Genomic DNA, 25,785 nt, shown 5'->3' with positions numbered 1-25,785 from the left:
TTGATAAAAGGACGCCCTCACACTTGGCCAGTCAGGAGATGCCTTATCTATCTCATTGTTTCATTTTCTTTCTTTGTTGTGGCCATAGTGCAATACACGTGCTGTTAAGATGTGCCATAGAAAGATAACTGCTAGAAGCCATGTCAGCATGTTAGAAACAGAGCCTCTGCCTTAGCGAAGCAGCACCTCAACTGCAAGCATTCACATAGCAGAGCTTTGCTTTAAGGGCATTTTACCTAATAAGACTGTATATAGGGATGGCAAGGTAAGACTTGATTATCAAGCTACTCATGCTGCATATTCATAAATTTGGGCTGGATGTTATTGATGCAGAAATTGTCAAGTTTGTAGTGGATTGCTGTAGGTATGTGTTTAGCACACTCAAGATAGTAATTTGGTTATTTCTTGTCATACTTTCATTGCTCACACCTCCCAATTTTCTTGGTGGGTTTACGATTTATAAAAGGAGCATTTAGTTTTTTGTCACCACCAACGCAATCAAGCTTAGCGCATAAAGAATATGTGCCATGTAGTTCTTTATTGCTAAAGTATGCTCTCGCAAGCCACTGGAAAGTTGGGAAACATCTGGCACGGTTCTGCATATTCAGTGACAGAAAACGCCTATTGCATCGGGGAATTCCGTGAATTCTGCTACACGATAATAGCGTGGGCGTAATTTATCACCATTTCGTGCAGTCGCTCCATATTTTATGTCTGATGTGTGCGCTATGTAATGTATGTTGCCGTGTGGTGTTTGTTCCGGTAAACAGAGTTTCTTCGTTCTTGCGTGCTTACCTATCAAAAGTGAGCTTTAAACAGCCCAAAGACTGCAATAATATGAAATATTTACAATTTCAAGAAAATAGCTGCTGCTTTATTTTACAAAACTTTAAGCGATCATGCAGCTTTCTCCTCACGGATACTCGTTTTTCTTGGCCAAAGCTGTTGCTGCGCTTGGTTTCGGTTTCGGATCGAGGCTAGCGCTGCGACACTCGCGTTCGTGCTCTCAGGTGGCGCTGCCGCAAAATCGGTGCCAGATTGTTTACGCGCAGGAAATGGTCAATTTATGGCTCATGTGTTGCGGATTGCTATGAGCGTGCTCGCGGTGTTTACGGGGGAGCCTGCACGGACGTTTATAAATTTCTAACCTAACATCCGCGGCCATGGATCGATGGATCGCCGCGTCGGAAATGCCTTCGTTGCGCGTAGCGCTAAGGGAGCCGGGGTCGTAGTAGTAGCAACACTTGTGACTGCGCGGCAAGGACCAGAGAGAAACGGAAGGAAACGCTAGTGCGTCTGCTCCGTTTTAACAGATAGAGCCGTGCGTTTACGCCACGTGACTGTGCGAACCAATGGGAAGGCGCAATTGTTCCTGCGCGGAAATGAAGGAGGATCTTGTGCCGATGCTGCTGATGGGGGCCGGTCCGCGGCTAACGGTGGCGATCGTGTTCGCTGGACACTCGGTGTGCTGCCCGGTTTTACTTTCCTTCTGGTGACGCCGCGGCGCTCTCCCACGCGCTACAGCCGCCCGTGAATCGGCGATCAAGGTCGCTGCCGTGCCACAATCGCCCGATCGCCGCGGCTGCGAGCCCCCGACCACGTTTCGTGGCACGGCGGCTTCCCCGCACGACCGCCACCGATCTGTTGCCAGCTGCAGCGGTCTCTTCGCGATCGGTGCATCGGAAAGTGCGCACAGAAACAGTGACTGTGGCTCTCTTTTCGTCTGTGTCTCGTGGACAGGACTTGGAGTACAGCATCGACAAGGTCGCTGATCCGCGCGAGAAGCAGCAGCTGTCCGGAATCGGGAGCAATGCCAACGTGAGTGCACACGCAGTACAGACGCATTCCGTTTTCTGATCGGGAACTCCTTACTTCACGTGCACTGTACTTGCAGACGCGCTCTTGTCGCTTTTCTCATTCTTTTATATATTCCCTTGCTGTTAACAGCAGTGCATGAGTGTGGGGGTGTTGTCGTGAGGAGTGTTAATTCGAGATTTATTTTCGCGCATTCACGCGATTCGATCCATTAGAAATGCTTGCTGAATTAAGAAGTCTACTTCCTTCAGTTTTCCTCTCTCTCTCTCTCTCTCTCTCTCTCTATTTACTTGGGAATTCTACTACAATAAGCCACTAATCCAAGCACCCCTGGAGCTACCGCCTTTCTAAAATTAACGCTGCCGTGATTTCGTAGAATTGCCAAAGATTTAATGTTGAGACCTTGAGCAAGCCAAAAATGTAAAGGTATACATTGTCGAATTTCTGACATTTAAAAATTGCGTGATTTTTCTGCATTGTTTTTCTTTGCATCCATTGTGCAAGTCATTTTTCTTTTCTCCAGGCGCTTTTGGAAACCGTCAAGCACACTATTGTGCTGTTGCAGATTGCCAAGGTGAGTGACGAAGCTAGCCTGTTTCAGAATCAGCCTTTTGTGACGTAAATGTGTCTTTTTAAATATTTGGCAGAACACTGCTCAACCTGTGAATGGGGTCTACCCTCAACGCAGGGGAACTGAAGAACGGCCTGCCCCGTTAAGAACTCGAGGTACTGTTTTGCGATTCTTTGTGCCTTACAGCAAATGGGGCAAAATACTTCTCTTATTTTGCTCTTTCTCTTGGACTTGCATTTAACTCTTTGCTCCCGCCAAGAGAAACTGTATGTGTCTAACCGTTACTAATAGCTTTTCTTCTGTTAATCATGTGTATGGCACGTGTAGCCACAGATTGGTGGAAGCAGGACAGACTTGTGGTTTTATTATACTTTATAAACAGTAACTAGTGCATATTCGCATGTGGTTGGCATCAGCTGTTGCTATCATAGTGCTTTTATGTTAGTGATTTAGCGAGTCTCATGCAACTGCCTGCATTTCAAAATATACAAAACGGGGAAAACCTAGCAGGAAAACTTTTAAATTATTGCACGTGCACAGGTTTGAGGATTTTTGTACGCAACAGTAAAAGAAAGAATCAGCCTTTCAAGTAAAATAAGCTTGCACACTACGCGGTGGCTCCTGCAATTGTTCCTCCACAAATGATAGCACACATAAGCGGAAGCACCAGAGCCCATGTTATGTAAGGATCTATTTCCATCGATTGTGCTCATATTGTATCACTCGTCACAACAAGCGGCCGATACTGGTAATAACGAAGGCTTGGTATCATGCCAGTCACTGATGAAGGGCAAAAAGAATAGAAAAGGTAAAAAAATGCTACATAGTACGGCTGCACAGTAAAGAGTAGCTTTTAAGCGCACTGCTTCAGAGGTGATGTAATAGAAGGTGCTGTGAAAGGGGAGTTGATTGTTTCCTTTGCTAGTCACAGTATAAACATTCTTTTCCCACATAGAAAAGCTTTTGAGACACCACTGCTAGGTGAAATACCACTGCTAAAGAACAGGTGAGGTATCACTGCGAGCGGGTTGTGTGCATACATGCACATGTGCATGACTGGATGATGCCAGTTCATCTGTGACCAATAAACACATTTATTCATTTAAAACAACTGTGCATGATGCATTGACATATCAATCCACCGACATCCTAGCCATCTTCATTAGCATTTCAGCATTGCCGCCTTTTGACCCATGGGAGAAACATTTGGCAGGAAGTCGGCAGTGATACAAAACACGTTCGAAGAAGGACTGCAGAGTACATCAGTATTGTTTTCCTGTTAGTTCGGCAGGCACGGTCGGCCACAAATGCTTGCGGGGCACGATTTCCACAACAAATTTGTATTGCTGCTCTGTTAAGGCATGCCTCCTGTATTGCGATGAATTACTGCGATTTGCAAACACTTGTGTTCACAGGAACTTAAAGGGACCCTGAAACGATTTTGGCGATTTTCTACAAACGTACTGAGTCGTTAGAGTAGGTTCTTCTGATCATTAATTGATGCATCTAAGTGCTCTGCGTAAAGCGTGTAATTTATTATAAGGTTTTAAAAATACCCATCGCTGCCGATCGCAGCGCACTGCTTGGCGGAATTTTAAGCCGCCCCTACCCATATGATGCAAATAACCCATATTACGTCACATGGGTGAGCTATCTGATTGGCTGACCAGGGCGCGTGGTCGATAATTTTTCCAACTTTATGGTGAACAAATGATGCTCGTAATAGTTGGAATGTTAGTTACTTTGTTTTTGTAAAAAGAAAATAACTTAAAGAGAATACACAAGAATAGTTTTTTAGTACACTTCAGCACTTCCGGCACACAGCAAGTGTCGTCTGCTTGTGTTACAACGTACTCCATTTTGACGAGAGCTCCGCGGTCAGAGTCGGTCTCAGTCTTTTCGCGAGCACTATGATTCGACTTTGTTGCCTTGTGGACTGCAAACCTAGCGACCTGCAAACCGCGAGTCCAGTATTAGGGCAAACGCAAGCGCAAGGGGACAGGGTCTGGCCGCTTGACTGTGCCGGGATGAGCCACGAGATGAGCAGAAGGGCAAATGTGAACGGTCTGCACGGTGCAGCCACCTGGTGGCACAGAGTTCAACCATACACAGTAGCAGCAACGAAGTGTATTCTTTGCTGCTGGTGTGTATTTTTCGCAGGAGTGTAATCATCAACACGTTGATTTATAAATGTTTAAAATGCTTTACACTTGGTTAGAGCAATATTAGCGCTTTGTTTGACTGGTTAAGCGCTGCGCCAGCAAGTGTCTGGACCGTGCAGACCGATCAGGCTGCTCACGTACGTCTACGCTAAAGTTCCTTCATCAGCTTGAGTTTATGCCTCCAGTCATTTGCCGAAATGACCAGCTTGCCTGTTTTTAGCGGAGTACCGGACACGTTCGGCGCTACGACAGAATGCTCGCAACGCACGCTGCTTCGATAGCTCTCGGTCGACGGCCAAGCGGCTAGCGGAGAGGTCTCGCGCGGGAGGGGGCGTGCTCCTAAACAACCGGAAGTGAGCGATGTGACGTCGCATCGTGACGCTGAACCAGTGAAGGCGGAGCTTAGCGCCGCTCGCTTGGCGAGCGAGTTGAGGAGGAACAGCATAGCTAGGGAGGAGGGTAACTTCTAATCGCTTGCAGCTCCATTAATACGTAACGCTTCACTTAAATTGTGGTGCGAATGTTCTACTTAAGCTGTACCCTACACACCTACAAAATTTGTCCGAACCGTTTCAGGGGCCCTTTAATATTCCAGGCTATCTGCTCAGGCTTCGTGGGAATTTTGTTCCTTTGCAAATCCTGTGTCCCATAAAATTTTGCAGTTGTCTGTACATGTTTATTAGGGCAGCTATCGTCGTTCAGTTTCAAACTTTTTCACAAATCAAGTTGTGTTCTAGAGTCTCTGCTTCATGTAGCCTTTACCCATTTTTTTTTCCTCTTATCTATTTTTGTGCAATGTTAACTATGCAGATGAGGCTGCCACAACAGCGGGCATCCAAGCCCATGAAGCCCCCCGGGCGCTGAGTGCCACAGACCACGAGAGTGGTCCCCCAGACTCCAAAGGTGAATCTTGCTGACAGTCTGTTCTTCCATTTCGTAATGGGCAGGATGCCTCGCCGTTAAAGGGACGCTGAAGAAAATATTAGAGACACTAACCGAAAATCACCAGTGCCCCCAAAAGGTTCCAAGGTTTTTTCACATACCATGTTATACACTATCATATGCATGAATGAAGTTTTACAGCATGGAATACATATTAAAAACGAGTATTGATAATAAATTCAACAGGACACAAACAAAAAGCCACTTGTTCTTGTACACATGTTGAGAGGTTTGGAACCTTTGGTGGTGCTAGCAGCATTCCATGTAGGACTAGAGGAGGAGGGAAGCAGGAAAGAAGAAATCGTGCTACCTTGAAGTTTATCTAAGGACATTAACAAATGGCACTGTGAGAGCTAGCATTGATGAGTTTATCTGCGCGCAAATTCGGTGAAATTTCCCTAACTGCGTTTGTTCTTATGTTAACATTCAATGTAGTCAACTTTGCTATTATCACTTGCTGGCTACAATTTACTACTTAAAGATTGAATACTGTAGGTCGCAGGAGCTGTTCTTGCGTTTTTGCTATGCTGGTGCAAATGCCATCCCACATTTACCGAGCTTACAGAAACTCTATTCTCAGTAGAAATTACGTAATTTTGGAGCCTCGATTAATTGCTTTAACCTGACTTAATGTTGCCCTTTTGCGTCCTTTTAATGGAGTTTGCATTAAAAGGTGCTCGACTGCTGCGAATGAAATAGAAAAATAAACTAAAGTTAAACAAGAAGGTAGTGTGCAGGTTACTCGGATGACTTTCCTACTTTTGAATGCAGTGCCACCTGTGTCTTACTCGAGCGACGACGAGGACGAGGAATTCTTCTTTGACACCCAGGAGGAGACGGAACTCATGCCACCAGTACCCCACCCTATGCCTCAGCCACTGTGAGTTGTGCATGATGCATTGTAACACAGGAATCGAAACTATCATTCCATTAAGATTTCAGCCAAACATTCACATGCCATGTGCCTTAGTTTTCAGGCCACAGGGTTTGATGTTGGGGAAGCACAAAGTGCTCGTCTACTGATGCCTGTGACACCGTAGAAATTTAAGGGGGAAGTTAAGAAATATCCTCTTCAATTTGAATAAAATCAGCATGTTGTTGCTGGCTAAATAAAACAAAAATATAATTTAAAAGCTCTATAGAAGCCTGCAAGAAACTGAGAGAAGTGATGCTATGTAGTGGTACCATGCAAACGCATATGCATACACGTCTTGCGGCCAAAAACTGCTGCATACACTGTAGTTCTATCTGGTTGTACTACATCACAGGTGCCAGAGCATGACGGCGCTAGCCACACAGTCCTGGTACATACGAGTTTGTGACAACGCCAGTGCTTTATGTCCACAAACATTGCCCTGATTAACTATAGACTGTAAAAGCCACAAGCACACTGAAGATAAGCCTGATATACGTTGCATGATATGCCTCTATACTGTACACTGATACCATTTGGAGATAGCAAGGCAGTATTGGTAATCACTACAGCACAACTGCACCTGATGAAGTATGTTTAGGGATGTGGGAGTGGAGGTGCATACATGCACTGATAACTTATGAAATATTTCCCGAATATTTTGGTACTAATATACTGTTGCAGGCATTATGCCTGTAGCCCCTGCCCCTGCACAAGAATATACAGCGTGGTGCTGCATGGTCTTTGGAATCGATGCAACTTGTGATGATCATCCTGCTGCAGTGTTACACATTTTGGAGGCAATTCATCTGCGGTTGGCCTGCATATGTTTGATATTTCTATCATCTGTCAATGTTTTCATCATCACGAAGCACACAGAGTAAAGGATTTACACATACAGTAAGGCTTACGTTAATTTTACTCCTTTTAATTTGATTTTTTGTTTGAAGTAATCCTGACTGAAGGTCCCAGCTTGCATCCATACATTTCTTTCGTCGAAGGCTTTTGTTATTTCGATCCTGAATATGTCCCTCACTGGATGATTCAAACTTTAATTACCATGGACGCACCTGACCCCAATGGTGACCTCAAATGTCACCTCAGTGGCTACAGTGCCTGTCTTGGCAGTTCTGAAGGATGGCAAATCTATTAAAGACAGACTATCTCCCACTGAAAGCACCAATTTCCAGCTTGCCCTAAGCGAAAACAGCAGCTCACAATAAATGGTTACTGTGTTTAGCTCATTTTAATGTCTTACCTTTTTTCAAAGAAAATTGTTCAAAAAATTGCTAGTGCGTTACTGTCGGTACGAAACTGAAACCACATCTGCTGCTTTGGCAGTGGCCTACTACCAGAACCAGCGCCATTGCCATTGTCACCACCAGATGGCAATAGAACAAATTTTCGTGTTGGTTGGTGACAACGCACCACTTGTGAACTTTGCGACGAGTACCTGCAAGCACATTCTGCTTTAGTCAGATATTGTAGTGTGATACAGTATCTGCCTTGGAACAATACGTGGGTAAAATCCATCTTAGGTGCATCTGCCTCTGTGTTTTTCGTTTGCACTTCACTACAGGTGACCTAGGTGACACTGCATGTCTGTAGGATTTAAGGGCTGCTTTGATGCAGGGTTGGGATAGAACTGCCATACAGCAGTACTTCACTGATTGGCTTCACGCTAATGCATATTCCCAGTTATAACATTACTGTAGCTAGACTGCCATGATCCAATAGCATGTTGAGCATGTTGCAATACATTGGGCCAGCTGCTGCATTCTGTTTGTGCTGTCCTGCAAAAAAATGTACTTCAGGTTTTTTTTTCTTTTGTTTATGAAAATTCTTGTTTTTAATGCAAGGAGTAAATCAAAGCACATACACATTGTGCACCTTATTTTGACCTACTTTCCCACTATCTTGTCTTTCTTTGTAGGATATTATGAAAATATTGAAAAAGAATGGTGCAACATTTGAAGGTAGAAGAGTGCTGAATTGCCGACGAAAAGAACACGGACGTAAAAAATACGGAACACTATGTGTGTTCTGTGAACACAGAACTCTCTGTTCTTTGCGTTGATGTTCTCTCCATCGCTACTTCAGTGCTCTTCTACTGATGCCGCTGTCTGGTGGCAACTGCAGACCAATTCCTTTCCTTGTCTCCACATGCTTCATATCTTTCATCCCGCCATATACTTCCTATTGTCCCTATTGAGGGACCAAACCCACGGTGTACCACTCCACATGGGAATACCCTAGCCCTTCGGGTGTTCCCCCGCATACCCAACCCTACCCCCTCCTCTTTGGAGTCTGTGCTGCCCAGCACGAGCCCGCGGGAACAGCAACGGCTGAACCAGCGGGCTCGCAAGGTCGCGCATGGCAATGGAGCCCTAGACTGAGGGCCCCACTCATCGAGGAAAATTTCCTGCTTGTTTTGCCAAATAAATGTTTATTCTCTCTCTCTGCCTTCAAAGGTCGCACCAACTAGCCTAACGGTTGGCTCTTCTAAAGGAAAGTGCAGTTGTCACATGCTGCACTGTGTGTGTATGTGTTGTGTGGTTTGCACTGAGATTGGTGTAAGGACGTGCTGGCCACTGTTATCATCAGCATTGCTCTCAGATAAGCTGTCAGCAGTACACAATAACTGATGCAGCTCATTGAGTGACGAAATTGCCCTCATAGCTTGTCTGTGATCTCAGCGTTGTATTGTAATCAATCTAAGTGCCAGAAATCAATGGACAAGAACGGGGTTGACAGATAAGTTACGTCAGTAAGCCTATAGGGATTGATGTGACCATGGTTACCTTGGGAGGGCTGTGTTTTGTGTTACAGTGATAGTTATTGGGGATTCCTTTGTTCAACGTTCACAGCACTTGTCAAAGGAATTATTGTCATCATATTTATCATCATCATGAATTTATGACAGCAAAAGATGTAGCTGGGAGAGACCAACTATATTTGTCCCCATCATATTAGGTCCACTGCATGCAAGCTGTTAGTTTACTGTCGTTGATGTCAGGCCAGCTATCACAGTTTTGGTCAGCACTTAAAGGGCCCCTCACAAGATCTGGCCATTTTGAGCTGGCAAGTGCATTGCATACAATGTGCACTAACGATTGTGTCTGCTAAGTATTAGATCCCTAAGCATTGTGGAATTTCAAACCGAACGCTGTTTCCCCTTCTCCTCGCGGGCGCTGCACTCCCAGCTGGAAAGCCGACGTCAATCGCACAAGTGTGCCTATGTACATGGCCGTGCTGTGATGATACTCAGTGACACGCGACTTCAAGAATTATTCAAGGCAACATCAGTTATTTGTTTAATCTGTTGCTTCAATAGATCAGTTAAAGTTTAGAGAAATAGTAAAACACATAAACCAAATGTCTGTGTTTTTCTTTTACTTTGTACTGTAGCAAGAGAGATGTACTTCCGTTTCGTCTGCTTGTTCCCATGTTGTACAGTCATGTGTGCAGAGAACGAATCTCCTATGCCTATGAAACTGCTATGTCTACGAGGCTGCTCTGTCTATGAGAACCCCTTCTTTCCACTCTCATTAGCTGCCAACAACGCAGTCTCTCCTCGTCTCCTGGCACTGTCCCCGTCAGCAGCTTGCAAAACGCAGAGAGCAATCTGGGATGACTTCGGACCCGCTGCGCACAAGTTCCTCTGAAATTAACGCTTTGTATTACGGCTACCTTGGACATAACAAAAACTTTTCTTTTTTTCTACCGTGTTCCAGTGCCACAATCATGCGCTTTCATCCTCTGTCACCGCAAGTGCGCCACCCAGCAAAAGCATGAGAGAGACAGAAAAAAAAAAGAAAATGTGGGGCCAGTAACATATATATCACGCAAACCTCCGGCTCTGGTATAGGAGAACACAGGGAAGAAATGTCGCTTGCAGAGGCTAGACGGGGCAAGTGGACAGAGTGTCTGTGTTAGCAGCGACACCCGCCTTCTAAAATCATGGGTTCGCAACACTTCAACTATTTTTACCTCTGCTATTGATGAATTAATTTGAAAAAAATTATTGCGGTAGGAAACTCCTTAGAGGACAGGTAACAACTTCCAGCGTATAACCAAATTCGCTATGTGGCATGGAGAGGGGCCCTTTAAGGTTTACCTTCAAATCACCCTCTGCATTTTTTCTACTAACTTGATATAGTTTTTGCAGAAAGTATTTTTCAACTTGTTATTCTGTGGCTGTCAGTAGGCTTAAATCGGCATTTAAAGCTGTGGCCCATTCTCGAAGGCAGTCACTATTTCCTGCGGTTTCCTAGCACTCTTCCTCCCATCATGTGGCACCTATGCTGTTTACCAATTCCTTTTTGGTCAGCTTGACTATGAGCATCTCCAAACCTGCCTCCTTTCTTCAGGCTGGCCTAGCTGCATTTTTCCTCCTGTTTCAATTTTTTACAGCTTTCATGCAAATGTAGTTATAGCCCCTTCTCATTGTACCATCGAACCATCTCGCTGTCCCTCAAGAACCTTAGCTAAGCCTCACTGGTTCATTCCTCTGCCACTGTAACAGAAACAGTGTGTAGAAAGTACTCGTTGCGTGGAAATTTCAGTGTTTGTAAATAGAATTTTTGTTTGAGATGGGTTGAAACTTAATTTTGAGCACTTCGCTATAGTATCTCTCATACCTGAAGTGTAGGTTAGGGATGTGTAATTCTAGGAATTAATTTTCTCCCCATAAATCCCAGCAACAACATCCACAACCTCTATATTTTCATAAGTGTGCATGTTCTACTATGATTATAAAAGAAAATGCGGCATGAAAGTATATACAGGCTGTTGAGTTAGGAGATAGCAGGTGGAGGACTGTCTAAAATGTTCTGTAACCAATTACAGCACTGTCTTACCAATTCAGTGCAGTGCAGAAAATGCCAGAGATTGTGTCAGCCAGTCATTAATGAAAGCCGGCTTAGTTTTCCGCAAAGGGACGGAAGGCTCACCGGTTGCATGCTACCAACCTTTCCGCAAAGCTTCCATTCAAATGCATTTGTGCAGGAGGCTATCAAAGGCAGACAGTGTAAAAACCCTTCTTCTGGTTATCTTCTCTGGTTGGGTGACGCAGCCCATAAGACCAGACCACATGCACGCTTGCTTGCTGCTATGCGCCTATGCGTATTCTGCACCTCGCAAGGAATGTTGGATAGTATCTACAAGGGATGCACGCCAGTGCGCGCGCATTCCTGGCTAGATACTTTGGAAGACATCATTGCATTTTGAGCTATTGATGGTGCTTCAGAATGCAAATTCTAGCTCCAGAGGTCGAAATACGCATGTATTTCTTGGAGCTTCAGTCGAAATACTCCTGCTCTGAATACTACATCGACGCGTCAAAGTCACATGCCGGTGTATCATACGCAGCAGTTAGTCCATCCTTCTCCGAGTCGAATATTTTACATCCAGAAATGAGTATCTTCACGGCTGAGGCATATGCAATATTGTCCGCTGTTAAACAAATCGGGAAAATAAAGACACAAAAAGCTGTTATATGTACTGACTTGCTAAGTGTACAAAAATCCCGATCCCGATCTTTATTCGCTTCTGTGCACAATGCATATATCTAACCAGCAAATCACAATATGCTGGGTACCTGGCCATAGAAGTATTGAGGGCAACATGCTTGCAGACGAAACTGCCACATCAATGGTCACTAAAGCCACCAACATCTCTGTAGCTGTCCCTGCCATAGACTTGAAACATCTCCTGCAGAAAAAGCTTAGGAGCTATTGGCAACGCCTATGGGACACTGAAACGTCCAATAAGCTGCACGACACTAAACCACAGTTACGGAACTGGCCACCCATATCAAAAATAAGACGAACCGAGGTTACCATACACCAACTGAGAATTGGCCACACATATGGTACACACTCGTACTTGCTGACTGGTGATGAGCCACCCAACTGTAGTAAATGATGGGGCGCTGGCAATCCTGCATGTGTTGCTGGAATGTGGTGAATTAGAGGCTCTAAAGGAAAAACACTTCCGTTTACCTGACCATCAACAAGTCCATTAATATATCCAGCAATGTTTCTTAGCAACAACCCGCACTTCGATGTTAAATCAATATTAGCTTTTTTAAAGGATGCAAGTATGCTGCAGGTTATACACCCAAGTGATCCATAGCGCGGCCTCTTATCAGAGGCTTCTGCCGCAATAATAGTATTAGAGCATATGCCTCCTGGTTTTTGCACTAGAGGACCCGGGAAAGGCTTTAGTACTATTTACATACTCCTATATTTTTATCTCTTGATCACATTGCAAAGTATATTTTATAGTCATAGAATACCTCACTTGTCATTCTCATCTTTCTAGCACATATATATTTTACACACTTACACTCTGACTCATTTTAGGCCCCTTCACAGCCATGGTACATCACAGAGTTCATCAGCCATTGTTAACTTGCTGTAGCATGTTCTTGGCACTCTTTGGCCAGAACTGGCCCTTGCAGCATTAAAACCCATCATCAATCATTGATCAATGGAAATTCTAGATTTGTCTACTTTCCGTGAGCCAAGCTAGCACAGGAGAAAGCCGGTCTTCACCAAGTAGCACGGCCAGACTGGAGCACACAAGCAGGCATGTACTTCAGACTGGCTGTCCATATGGGAGACGTTGCATGTGGCTGCATAACATAGATGCCACGGCTGTTGATGGGTGCTCCAATGAGCCCTCTCGCTATCGAGATGCCCGGACAAACGCATGCTCTGATTAGTCTCGATAGGTGATGTGGCTCCATGCACGGAGTACAAGTGCAAGCAAAGGCAGGCATCCATATCTGACTTGTGCAGATGTCTGAGCTTGCACATGCTTCGACGGAAATGAGCTGTTGCGCATGTTCTGTGATTGCACGGGCACCTGCAAGTGTATGTGTAGTCTGGGCTATAGCATTCGCTGCACTCCACGAAGTTGGCAATGTAGAGTGTAAATGACCTCCCTAATCGCACGCTCTTCAATCCTGCATTTGTGTTTTCTTATTTTCTCCAGTGCTGAGGCTCGCACCACTGAGCCCACAAGTGACAAGTCCAGTACAGACGTTATGAGCCTAGCCTCTAGCTCACAAGCAGCGGCATCTGTCTACTCAGTCTACGATGGTAAGACTTACTTTATGGACCTGTACTATCACACTGGAAGGAAATGGAAACATTGTTAAACAACTTAGAAGTTGCCATATTCACCAGTCTATGACACTGATATGATGCATTCTTGGATGCCTTGTCTTGAGGCTAGAGTGCCTTTAGCATCCTGTATGCCACATGCTTTCTTGTTATGATATCATGTAGTTAAACATGAACATAATTTGTTGATCTCTTTCTTGTTCTCATTAGTGACCAGATAGCAGAGTGGTCCACCGATGGCACTACTGGTCCACTAAGATAAAAGAATTCTGTAGTAGACAGCATTGCTGCTAGGCCTTCGTACATGTATGGCATCGTTAAGAGCATCTTCACATGCACCATACTGTGTAATTTCATGTTTTGCTGTCAGCAACCAGCAAGAGAAATTTATTCGGAATGTGCATGACATTTTGATTCTTACGCCGTGCAAAGTGTCTACCAACTGGGTAAACCGGGAATTCTGAGATATTGAATAGTCTTGAAAAACTCGGGGAAAACTCCAGGAAAACTCGAGGAACTTGTGGATTTATCAGGGAAAAATTAGCTGTCATTTTATTGCAAGGTAACGAAAGTCGCCCTAATGCTGGCTTGAGTAAAAGATAGGAATCATAACGAATTTTCTTTGACACCATGTCGTCGGCTGGAGGAGTTGCCAGTGTAGTTTACAACCGATTTTCCGGACACCTGATTTTTGGCATATGCTGAGGAAGCGGGAGGCCGAAGCAATCTGGCACCGTGACTAAATTAATTAAATTTTAATTATTTACACCTGAACAAGCTTCAAATTGATAGTCTATTGCTCTGAAAACTGACATTATTACAAATTGCTTCGTCAAGACCTTATCGCTAACACCAAGAGGAGCAATATTTTGTGAGGCATCTCTTGCTGGATATGCTGCAGTGCAGCAGACTAGGATATACAGCCAAATTCTGTTAATTCGATCCTAACCTGATCGACGAAACTGGTTGAACTAGCTGGTGAGTCAAATTAAACAAAAAGCAGAAAAAACTCCAAACGCCGTTCACTTGCACTTGGCATATTTCGCCTTTGAGGTTAGCTTCACCAGAATACAACCATGTTTTGTGGTGAAGTCTATCAAGCAGGGTGAAGGGGTCATTCTTACGGGACATAGCACGTGTTTCTTAATCTACACTTGCTTGTTTAATGCAGCGTCACATGCATTTGCTTTAATTACCTGCAGAGGAATCAGATAAGCAGGTGGGCAACGAGAACAAGCATACTAACTCGTACCATGTCCTGTGGAAGTGGCCCTTTTCCATTCTTAGTACTCTTCCTGCAATTGCAAGTGCTTCACCGCATAACACGGCTGTATTGCATTAACCATTGTGATGATGTAGTGGCCATTGCATTGCACTACTAAGTCCGAAGGCACAGGATCGAATCTTGGCCACGGCGGCTGCATTTTGATGGGGGTGAAATGCAGAAATACTCATGTACCATGTATTCGGTGCGCTTGAAAGAACCCCATTTGGACAAAATTAACCAGGAGTCCACCATTATGTTGTGCCTCATTATCAAATTGTGGTTTTTGGCATATAAGATCCCAGAAATTAATTTTAATGGCGGTGTTGCGGCAAAGCAGATCATTCAATTTTGAATTATTTGGCACCGGTCAATTTTAAGATAGAAATAGCACAAGTTTTGGCCCATGGAAATGTATTGGTGCCGGCCGGGATCAAATTAACCGGAATCAAATTAACAGAAGTCTTCTGTAGCAGCAGCGCCAAGGACAGTTAAATTAAGCAGTCTGAGCTTGAAGTGACGGGCAGAATGAGAATAAAAAAAGATGAAGTTATACTATAAGCATGGGTTTCTCACAAGTGCAGTTACAAGTAATGGTTATGTTATAGCTTGTATTTTCAGATGATCACTTTCATCAATATGATCGGTTTTCAAGAGCGTGCTACTCACACCTGATGCATCAGAATGTGCTTGCAATTGCATTCCTTGCACTGTGCTAAGACAGCTTGTTTTGGCACTATGCGAGGAACGCTGTTGGCTGTAGATGTCAATGCTGCTTTGCCAGGTTATGCGAAAATCCCACGAAGTGATCCTAAGCCCAAAAGTTATCATTGGGGAATACCACCCGTGTTCACAATGGAATGACAAGAAGCATTAAGAAGTGTGACATGACAACGCGTAGAATCTGGTGATATGTATTGCACACCACTGCATGGTCTTGTGCTGACACAGAAGCCCATACATTACCTGGCTCACAGAGGCTGAGCTTGGTGCGGGCTTGCAACCACTGTTTTTTCAGGGATAGCTCCATGAGGGACATATTGCAGTCTGTAATGCAGTAGGCGTAATGCATTTTAGTACTGGTGTAATGTAGGTGTAAGTATAATGTAATTTGTAGTTCTGTGACCTACTTTAAATATATGAATGATATGCTATAGTAATAATAAATTATCATAAAAGCCATAGGACTTGCACCCAAGTAGTGTAGGTTGGTATAAGAGTGTCTTAGTCACTAGACAATTCCATCGGCATCACTCTGAATATGGCAAATCAGTTCTGTGGAATTCCGCACGGGAGAAAAAGGTCCATAAAAGGGAAAATTGTCACGTACGTAAATATAGCACGAAGCCACAAACATATGGGTTTCTCATGGAAAGGCTTTCCAATTGAAGAAAAGAAGTGAGATCCCAGACCAGGGCGAATTTTTACCCAACTGCGGAGCTTTCTTTCTGAGAAACCAGTATAGACTTCCTTTGTAGCTTCGTGCTACATTCGGGTGGATAATGATTTTTCCTTTCATGGACATTACTCTGTCCACAAGTAGACTTTCTTATGTCTTACAGACAAAACAAGTGACAGTGCCTTGTGAAATCTGGTGATTGTTAATGAATGTACTGCGCAATGGGACGAGGACAATAATAACAAGAAAACAACTACGATAGGACTAGTGCTGTAAATGTTACCTTGGTCATTATTGTTTGCAAGAAAAGTAACTGACTGAATTTTCGATTGGGCCAAATTTGAAAAAAATTATTTGACAGCTAACTAGCAGATGGAGGAAGAGGTGTCAGTGGTGGAAAACACCTAAAGTGAACAAAACACAGCCACAGTGAACATGGCCTCTCAAGGTTTTGTTCCCAGAGTGGTAAAGAAGTGGGTGGCTCTCCAGTGTTGCAACATATGCCATTTCATACTTAGCAGGCAACGCTGCTCAAGCTATGTGAGCAATGCCATTGTAGAAGTCTCGCACCACACATTTCGCAGTGCAGTTGTTTTTTGTCTGCAATGCTTTCTACCGAATAACTAGTTCGTGTATTAGAACTACACCACTTGTGGGCATAAGGTTGTGCCAAATTTAATGTTATTTGTGCACCTTAGTGCTTCCAATGTGCGATTCACTGCGAGTACAAGGAGTGCCCTGTGGCCATTGTTTGTAGAAGACCATTCCACTCATTCCGGATTAAATGCGTTCAGGTCTATTGCGCAACATAAATTTATCAGACCTAATGTTACACAAATTACATTATGCATACTCGTGTACTCTTTCATGTGTGCCGCACGGTATGTGCAGGCAGTGGGAGGTGGGTCTAGACTTCGCAGTGTTGCCTGTTATGTATGAAACGGTGCATAGCTATTGCTGCCACTTCCTTGATCTTTGTGCAAAACAACTCACAGTTTTACTATCTCTTGCTATTTGCTTGTGTAATGTGTATAAGAAGGAGCAGAGAATTAAGACTACTTCATGAACTGTTGTTCGAGTGTTCTGCATAGACCAGGCAATTTGTATTTACTTCCGAGTGTTGTATTGTGAGGGTAAAAAATCACTAATTGGAAACATTCCTCACACGTTCTTGATGTTTTTTTTACAGCTGCCTATGAAGATGATGCTGAAGATGAATGTAAGTGTTGGTTTTCTCTCTTCCATTTTTGGTCTCTAGTGCAGGCGTTTACTTTAAAGGGCCTCTCATCAGGTCTGGCTATTTTGAGCTGACAAGCGCCGTGCATACAATGCATGCTAACGATTTTGCTGCTAAGTACTACATCTCTATGTGCAGCAGAAAGAGCTAAATTTCAATCCGAATGCTGCTTGCCCTTCTTCTTGTGGGCGCTGTGCTCCCAGTCGGAAAGTCAATGTATATCGCACAAGTGCGCCTAAGGACACTGCAGTGCTGTGACATCACTTGTAGTGACACGTAACTTCGAGAATTCAAGGCAGCATCTGTTATTTGTGTAATCTGTTGCTTCACTAGATGAATCAAAGTTTAGAGAAATAATAAAACGCATAAACAGATTGCCTGCGTGTTCTTGTTTTACTTCCCATGTCGTGCAGTCTCGCACGCTGACAACGAAAGTATGTCATTTTCTACCACGTTCCAGTGCGCAGTCATGCTCTATGAACTGTTTGTGTTTGCCTCAGTATTCGTGTAGCACTGACTTATACCGCTAGTCCGATCTTCTCGTGCACAGCACACGAAATCATGTGCTGCACGAAATGAGACAAGCACAACAGCTCATGCACGACGGCGTCAGCAGACATGCACCATGCAGCAAAAAAGCAAGGGAGAAAAAAAAGGCAGGGCCTGTGACATATGCGTCATGCATTCCTCAAGCTCCGATATGCAATAAACACAAGGAATTTCGTTTCAAAGGCTAGACGGGGCCAGTGGAGAGAGTGTCTCTCTTGGCAGTGGCCCTCGCCTCCTGAAATCATGGGTTTGCGGCACTGATATGTTACTATCTTGGCTATTAATGAACCAATTTGAAAAATTCTTGCTGCAGAACACTCCCTAGAGGGCAAATAACTTCCAGTGTATAACCGAAATTTGCTATGTGGCCTGGTGAAGGGCCCTTTAAACAACTAGAATATAGAGAGCATGCTTGTTGCTCGAGAAATGTAAAAATTGTTTATTATGCTTACTGTGAGGTAGAGAAAAATTTTGCTAAGGAACTACACTGTTTGTAGAACATGTTTACATATGTAATGGCATCATAGTATGTGTCGTACGTCAGCTGACAAGTAAGCAGAAGAAAGTCATGTGCCCCGAAGTAGTTGAGGAATTGCCCATGCAGCTTCCTCTAATGCCTCGTATATGCAAATTCTGTAATATTAGATCATCATGTCATAGACGAGAAAGCTGGTGCTTGTTGCTATCACAGTGCTCCTCTGTTAGACAACTACGGTCTGTTCGTGATGGGCAATCCCCTCTTGAACACACAGTGGGCTCCCTGGAGGGCCAGAAGAGTGTCTTCTCACACCTGCTGTCCCAAGTTCGCATTGGCATGGACCTCACAAAAGTCACACTGCCAACATTCATCTTAGAGCGGCGGTCGCTATTAGAAATGTATGCCGACTTCTTTGCTCATCCAGACATCTTTGTCAGGTAAGAACCTTTACCAGCTTGCCTGCCATGGTTCCTAGGCATGGTTCGTACTTGGTGCTTTTGCGCAGTGTGAGAATGTAATGCGTTTTTTTTTTTTACCAGCTTGTTTGTTTGTATGTGGGAATGTGTTGCATTGTTTTTCTTTTACCGGCTTGTTTGTTTTTCTGCTGCAAATGAAAGTAAGCACTTTTTTCATACCATCCTTAGTCTGTTGCTGTTTTGCTTTGTAGCATTTGTCTCTCTCCCAAATCACCACCTTGTACAATCATTGTCATCAAGTATACTGAAACAACTGACGTCGCCTAGGCTGGGAACTTTCTGTACAGTCAAGCCTCGATATATGGAACACGGATAGGACGAAATATTTAGTTGATCACGTCTTATTTCAATGGGATTTTCTCCTGCTATAGCAACATCGAAAATGCAGGATTTAACAAGATATTGGTTAGTGTGAAGGAAATTTTCGTTTGCACGTGCCTCAGAATATATGTTTATTCTTGTAGCAAAAATGTCAACTAAGTCGCCTACCGATTCCTCAGATGTCTGGATTTTTGGTATCTTCATATAATTTCTATGGCACTGCCACCTATCCCTAGCATCAATGTAAAACAGCCATAACCGAAATTTCAGATGCCGCACTGCTGCAGACATGGCACCCATGAAAAAAATTGCCGCCATGTCAACTGACACAAAGCCGCAACTTTAGTTGCCAACTCTCAACAAAGAACCTAAGCAATGCAGCCAGTGGAGTGGCTGGTGACGAGTCATCGCAGGAAGCTCAGTGCCATTATGTTCGCACTTGTAGACCTTATCGGAGATCGAATTTGAGATCAGACGCACAGTATAGATGACCGCTGTAGTAGCAGAGTGCGGATCCCTGTGCGGTACCTTCTGTGTCAAAAAATCTGCACGCTGTATGCTTGTTTTTATGTTCATACTCATAGACATTATCAGCAGTTGTGCTTGAGATCTGATGCATGGGTTATAAACTGATGGCTGTTGTAGTGGAGTATGGATCTACATGCATTCCCCTCCGTGTTCGAAAAGTCTTTCAGCGGTGTGCACATTCTGACCAGTAACATGGCTACGTTGAACCGCAGTCGGCAAGCCAAGGGGCCGATTTTGCGTGACAACACCAATCGCACGGTTGATTATTCATGGTGGTGCAGAGTATATGTATGTAAATTATTTTTCTTCCCGTGCCTTGCATCAGCACAGCAAGCTGTCAACAGCTCATTGAAATCCACAGGGGACCCTATGCTGACCCGTTGGCAGCACCAGGCTTGTGTTTCTTTCACATAGGCCTGATCACAAATTTCTTTCCAATATCTGTGTGTGCTTATAACGAATATCTGATATAGTGAAGGTATTTTTCTGGCCGATGCAACTTCACTATAATGAAGTTTAACTACCGTATTTACTTGCATAATGATTGCACTCGCTTAATGATCGCACCCCTGAACTTTGTCGTCAAAATTCTATTTTTTTCCTTTCCTGTGTAATGATCGCACCCCGAACTTGCCACACCGATATTTCATGTGCCAAGTCTAGCTAATGATGATCGAGCTTACCATCTGTCGAATGCTGTCGAATGCTACGTGAATGACTCTTCCAAGACATACCAAGAGGTCTGCACGCACCGAACATTCTTAAGCAGATGCCCCATTTCATTCCTTTCATCGTTTCTGCACTTCCATGAGAAAAAGAAGCTACAACCAAGCTTGCCTTGGCTTTATTATTTGTGGGCTTTATAACGGTTGTGGTCAACAACAAAAATGGCGCTTTTGGATTGTTCTCGTCTGCACTCGTGGGCACGCAACAAATCGCGAGCGGCAACGATAGTAGCCATGTTTACTCTGATTCATACCCTATTCATACGCGGACGCTTGTAGCACAGCTAAGATATTCACCCACCCATAGCAGAAGCGTGCCGTATTAAGATAGTAGTGCAGACCAATGCCGCCGTTTCCTCCATAGCCAGGAAGAACAAGCCCAAAAACAAGTCATCGGTCAAGCCCAGGCCGCCGTCGGAAGCCAACTAATTCCGGCCGACGTCTAGGGGGGAGGTAGACAGTGAAAGGGGGAGCTGCGTCTCACCCCGATCACCCATACTCCCTGATGGGTGCAAATAAAGTGCTTTCTCTTTCTCTCTCTGCTGCGTGCCTGTCCTGGGTTTCTGTTAAAAGATTGTGGGGCTTTAGTTTCTGTCACTGGCAGCTAAGCGCGCCCATCTGTTTCTGTCCCCTCAAAGTGATCATGACTATGTTATTGCCGCAAACTTGCCGATAGTAACGATATTATACATTACTGATTCGGAAGAAACTGTTTCAATGCACCTAATGTATTCACAAGAAGAAAAAGAAATCACATTCGGTGCGTTCGGCTCGCTCCGCCAGCCGCCATTTTTGTTTTGGTGTCCCGCACTGTTACAGTGGCAGCCACCTATTTGTTGACCTGTTGTCATTCTGCAGCAAAGGCGGGATGAAAAAAATATATTTTCTTTTCGCAGGAAATTTAACTCGCATAATGATCGCACCCCTAAATTTGCATCAATGTTTTGACAAAAAAGTGTGATCATTAAGCAAATAAATACGGTGCTATCAGCATAGAATGAAATGTGTACAGCGGAGCCTGCAGTTTTTGGTATATGCTGCAACTGTAACTGTGCCCACTGTAAACTGGTGTACATGTGAAGTTAAGTTACGGGGTCCATGGGTTCTTGTTCTGCTCATGTTCTCGACCATGGCCCACCTTATCGATATTGTGCCAAGGGAGCGCTGCAAGCCTTTGCATTTCTACAATGCTTGTTAATGGACACGAGTGCTCATAGATTTTCTGCCTCTCACACAAGACAGAGTGTCGAGCCACCAACAAGCACTTTAGGAGAACAGAGGCTTTACTTACTTTACTCGCGTCATATAAGTATGCTGATAAGGTGAGTGATGGTCAAGAAAATAACTGCAGGGCGCTAAGCTGTGAAACCCCATAACTTAGCCTGCACATGTGCAAAAATTTACCGTGGGTGTGTTTAGACAGCACTGCATGTACCAAAAGCTATGTGCCAAAAAACACTCTGCTTATCTCTGCTGGTCCTCTGGAAGCCTATATGCACTGTGTGAAGTTTTCGATTGCCAACTGAGATTGGATAACTCTGGCAGTCGTTGGCACGTACAGCAGAGGTCACACAGAGCCCGGGAAAGCACATAGCATGTTGGAGGCAACGCTTGCCACAGTTCTCGTCCCTTCACAGTGCATCTGCTGTACTTCCACCAGCGCATACATCCAGCTGCATGCGGAGCTTTAGCCATGGTCCTGCATGCTCGCACTTAGCTTGGTTTACCCTGTGCATTTCATAAACAGTAAACCAGCATCAAGAAGACAGCTGTATGGCAGCTGGCTATGACATTCATAGTTTGAAATATTGAAGTTTGCAGATGAGATGCATGCACTGAGAAATGCTCTTGGTACCATTTTATGCAGCAGTCTGCTGACAAGTAACCAGAGTAGCCCTCAAAGTTGTACACTATAGCTTTTGTAGTACTCTGATCTTTAAGGAATGTTTGTGTTGCTGATGGGTCATACTACTGATTTTTCTTTTCCTCTAAGCTGCTGTTCTTAGATTTCGAGGCTGCTATGCAGCACCAAACTATGGAATTTATGTGAAGGTTAATTGTGTTAAGGTTTTTTGCTGTTTATGATAGGTGTGGTAGCCTTCGTAAAGGCAGCTTTGTCAAGCTTTATATCATGAATATGATGACATTGTGAAGCTAGAACAAGAATGTCAGGACATATAGAGAGTCTTCCTATCTAAAGACCAGCTAGCAAACCCGAGGCACCCTAACCTGGTTCCATTCACCCTTCCCTCATTGTAGTTAACTGAGAGATTCACCTAAACATTTCCCAGTTAAAAGCTGTTTTAGTATGTCCATAGCCATTTGTGGTCTTTTTTTCTGTATTGCTGCAAAGTAGTCATACTGAATCTGATGGGATGGCTGGGTGTGCCCACAGCATAGTGGACCGTGACGACCCCAAGGAGCGAATGGTCGAGGTGGTGCGGTGGTACCTGTCTGCATTTCACGCTGGCCGCAAGAGCTCCGTTGCCAAGAAGCCCTACAACCCAATCCTAGGGGAGGTCTTTCGCTGCTACTGGAGGGTCGGGGACAAACCCGGGGTTCGTGCCCATTCACTCTGTCTCTGTGTTGCATTTTGTGCAGTAGAATTGCAAAGAGTAAACTTGGCAAATGTGAATTGCCTCTAAAATGAAACAAAATCCTTAGTTGGTTGGTTTCGTTTCCAAATGATGTGAATACAAATCTAATTACTTCAAACCGTCCTTAGATTACTTTAACAGCATCTTTTGTGTTCTTGTTACAGCACTTTCATGCTGTAAATGATTGCACGGAAGTTCTTGTTAAGCTGAACAAATTTTCCTCATTCACTGAGCTTCAGTTTTGAGAGATCTTGGTGCAGTTAAAATTTAAAGCAGCATTGTAGTTCTTCCTTTCTCTTAAGCATGCCGAAGATTCTGAAGGACAATAAATGCAAGGGAAAAGAATGTTGTGGATTCTTGCACCCTGCTTGTTTTGTTCTTTTCTACATTAGGGTTTCTTTTTTTTCGTCTGCACATATTCTGCTGAGTAATAGTGAACATACATGACTGAGCTGGTGTATTTTCATTCTGAGAGTCCCACAACCTTTCGGGTTCTCAAGATCACATTCTCGTGACGCCTGCTGCAAAAAGAACGTTCCACGTCTGCCGCCAAGGTCTGTGAGCGATGGCGCTGGCTAACACTCCCAGGGTTCTACTAGGACACATAAATACCCAAGAAAAGTGGATGGGGAAACAGCGCTGCGGTAGCTCAATTGGTAGAGCATCGCACATGAAATGCGAAGATTGTGGGTTCGGTTCCCACCTGCAGCAAGTTGTTCTTTCATCCACTAATGTATTAATCCATTAATGTATCGTTTCATTACTTCATTTATTAGGCACAAGTAATTTCCCCTATGTTGTCCTTGGTGTCAGTGTTTGTTGGCTTCTCATGATATGACTGCTTTTATTGCACCTACAAGTTTTTTTTTTTTTTGTAGCTGCACGAAATTTTTTAAAATTGCCTGTGGTAGATAGCACAATTCTAATCCTTGATCTAAATTACTCGGTCAGGCAGCCATTACTTCTAAGAGAAATCTGTATGATAAATAAGTAATTAACATAATCATGTTACTTAGCTGTTTAATTATGAACATTACTGCCACTGTTTCAATCTACGAGTTATAGCCGGTGAGTTTGCCAAGCATTTTCACTTGGAACGAATTATCAGGACTGCACCAATTTCGAGGTATTAGTTTTCAAAGTGTCCAACGAAATGCATTGGTGTTCCAGAGACTTTTGCGCTTCAATGAATAAAAGAGCGTTTTCTTTAAAAAAGTAACTGGAATGCCAATGCATTTCATCGGACACTTCAAAAATGAATACCATCTCGAAACTGGTACAGTCTGCAGAATTCATTCCAAGTAAATCTGCCTTGAGAACTCACCGGCTATAATTCGTAAATTGAAATAGTGTCCGTAATGTTAATAATTACGAATATTGATTTCTTGTGGAGGTTATGGTTGCCTGATCGAGTAATTTAGATCAATGATTAGAATTGAGCTATCTGCCACAGGCAGTTCTTAAAGGTGCAGCTAAAAGACACCCTGCACAAATTAGGTACTTCAAGATTTGGTATTAACAATCATTTTATCGCTGAATTTTTTTTTCCCCATTTTTCATTTATTGCATGTGAAGAGCACGATTCTGCTTTTGCAAGCATCTGTGATCAGTGCACATGTTTATTTATTGTTGCAGTCTACAAAATAATTTTATTTGTTTGTTTGTTTATTTATTTATTTATTTATTTATTTATTTATTTATTTATTTATTTATTCATACTTCAGCCCTCATTAAGGCTATTGCAGGAGTGGCATGAACAACAAACATTTATAAAGAAGCTTGTGTGAATTGTTTCAGTGATAGTGAACTGATGTTGCCTGGTAATGAGTTCCAGACTTCAATTGTTGATGGAAAAAAGCTATGTTTAAAGGAATCCGTGCGGGCAAAAAAGGATGAGATATTTAGAGCGCGGTGACTCCTCGCTACTTGGAACACCAAACTTGTCATTAGAACCAAAATCACGATGTCTCTCTTCTGCAACCTAGCAAGTTGTCTTTGAAGCCTCCTACAACCTAGTATGCTAACTGTACACAGCTTCTCACTGTGACCATCAAAACCAAAGTTTGAGAGTTGTGTTATCAGTGGAAAATTTTAATACTCTTTTGCTGCGGCTAGGAGTGAGGACGTGCATCGCAGTGATCGAACATGCATACACTTTACTGTTCTGTACCAGACTGCATGTCTAAACTGTGGAAAAAAGAATGAAGACTTTTGCCGTTATATTTCAACTTGGTTATGCGACTTCATTTTCTTTTAACTTGCAGGGCCTTGTCAAAGATGGTCCTGTGCCTTGGGCCACCACTAATGATTTAACCTTCATTGCGGAACAAGTCTCTCATCACCCCCCGGGTTAGTGCCACTGATGTCTCGAGTTCGTACATAGCATAGCAGGGTCAAACAATGCCTAGTTTCAAATGCATATGAAAATTGTTGGTTTCTTGGCCGGCTCGAGTTCCAACTTCTTTCTTTAACTCTGTATATAAATCCCAATGAAGTCATGGCACTCATGTCCTGCACAGAAGCAGAAGAAAGAAAAACTTCAGCCAAAGGTTCACAGTTTTCCTCCTTCATAGCATATTTACTTCATTGCACTTATGATTTAAAATGGCTTACTTGTTTCCGCCACTTATACCTGTGCCACGCAGGCACAGAAACATTACAGTAAATTGTTAATGCCT

At 43.6% G+C, this 25,785-nt stretch overlaps 1 protein-coding gene and 1 non-coding gene across 2 annotated transcripts in view; both read left to right on the top strand.

The window, feature by feature from the left end:
* LOC135914922 (oxysterol-binding protein-related protein 9-like) overlaps positions 1 to 25,785 on the top strand; it is a 47,336-nt gene that overhangs the window by 3,320 nt on the left and 18,231 nt on the right. Inside the window, exons 6-15 of the mRNA XM_065447865.1 lie at positions 1,741 to 1,818; positions 2,339 to 2,389; positions 2,463 to 2,541; positions 5,359 to 5,451; positions 6,262 to 6,370; positions 13,403 to 13,509; positions 17,386 to 17,415; positions 18,735 to 18,897; positions 22,906 to 23,068; positions 25,372 to 25,456. Of these exons, the coding sequence (XP_065303937.1) occupies positions 1,741 to 1,818; positions 2,339 to 2,389; positions 2,463 to 2,541; positions 5,359 to 5,451; positions 6,262 to 6,370; positions 13,403 to 13,509; positions 17,386 to 17,415; positions 18,735 to 18,897; positions 22,906 to 23,068; positions 25,372 to 25,456 (958 nt within the window). The remainder of the gene's footprint in view (positions 1 to 1,740; positions 1,819 to 2,338; positions 2,390 to 2,462; positions 2,542 to 5,358; positions 5,452 to 6,261; positions 6,371 to 13,402; positions 13,510 to 17,385; positions 17,416 to 18,734; positions 18,898 to 22,905; positions 23,069 to 25,371; positions 25,457 to 25,785) is intronic.
* On the top strand, positions 23,746 to 23,818 carry TRNAS-UGA (transfer RNA serine (anticodon UGA)). The gene has a single exon. It is a non-coding gene; the product is annotated as a tRNA-Ser (tRNA).

The sequence above is a fragment of the Dermacentor albipictus genome, chromosome 1 (assembly GCF_038994185.2).
Source record: "Dermacentor albipictus isolate Rhodes 1998 colony chromosome 1, USDA_Dalb.pri_finalv2, whole genome shotgun sequence".
NCBI lineage: Eukaryota > Metazoa > Arthropoda > Arachnida > Ixodida > Ixodidae > Dermacentor > Dermacentor albipictus.
The sequence above is the reverse complement of the archived record's forward strand: the minus strand, read 5'-3'. Positions and strand labels throughout refer to the sequence as shown.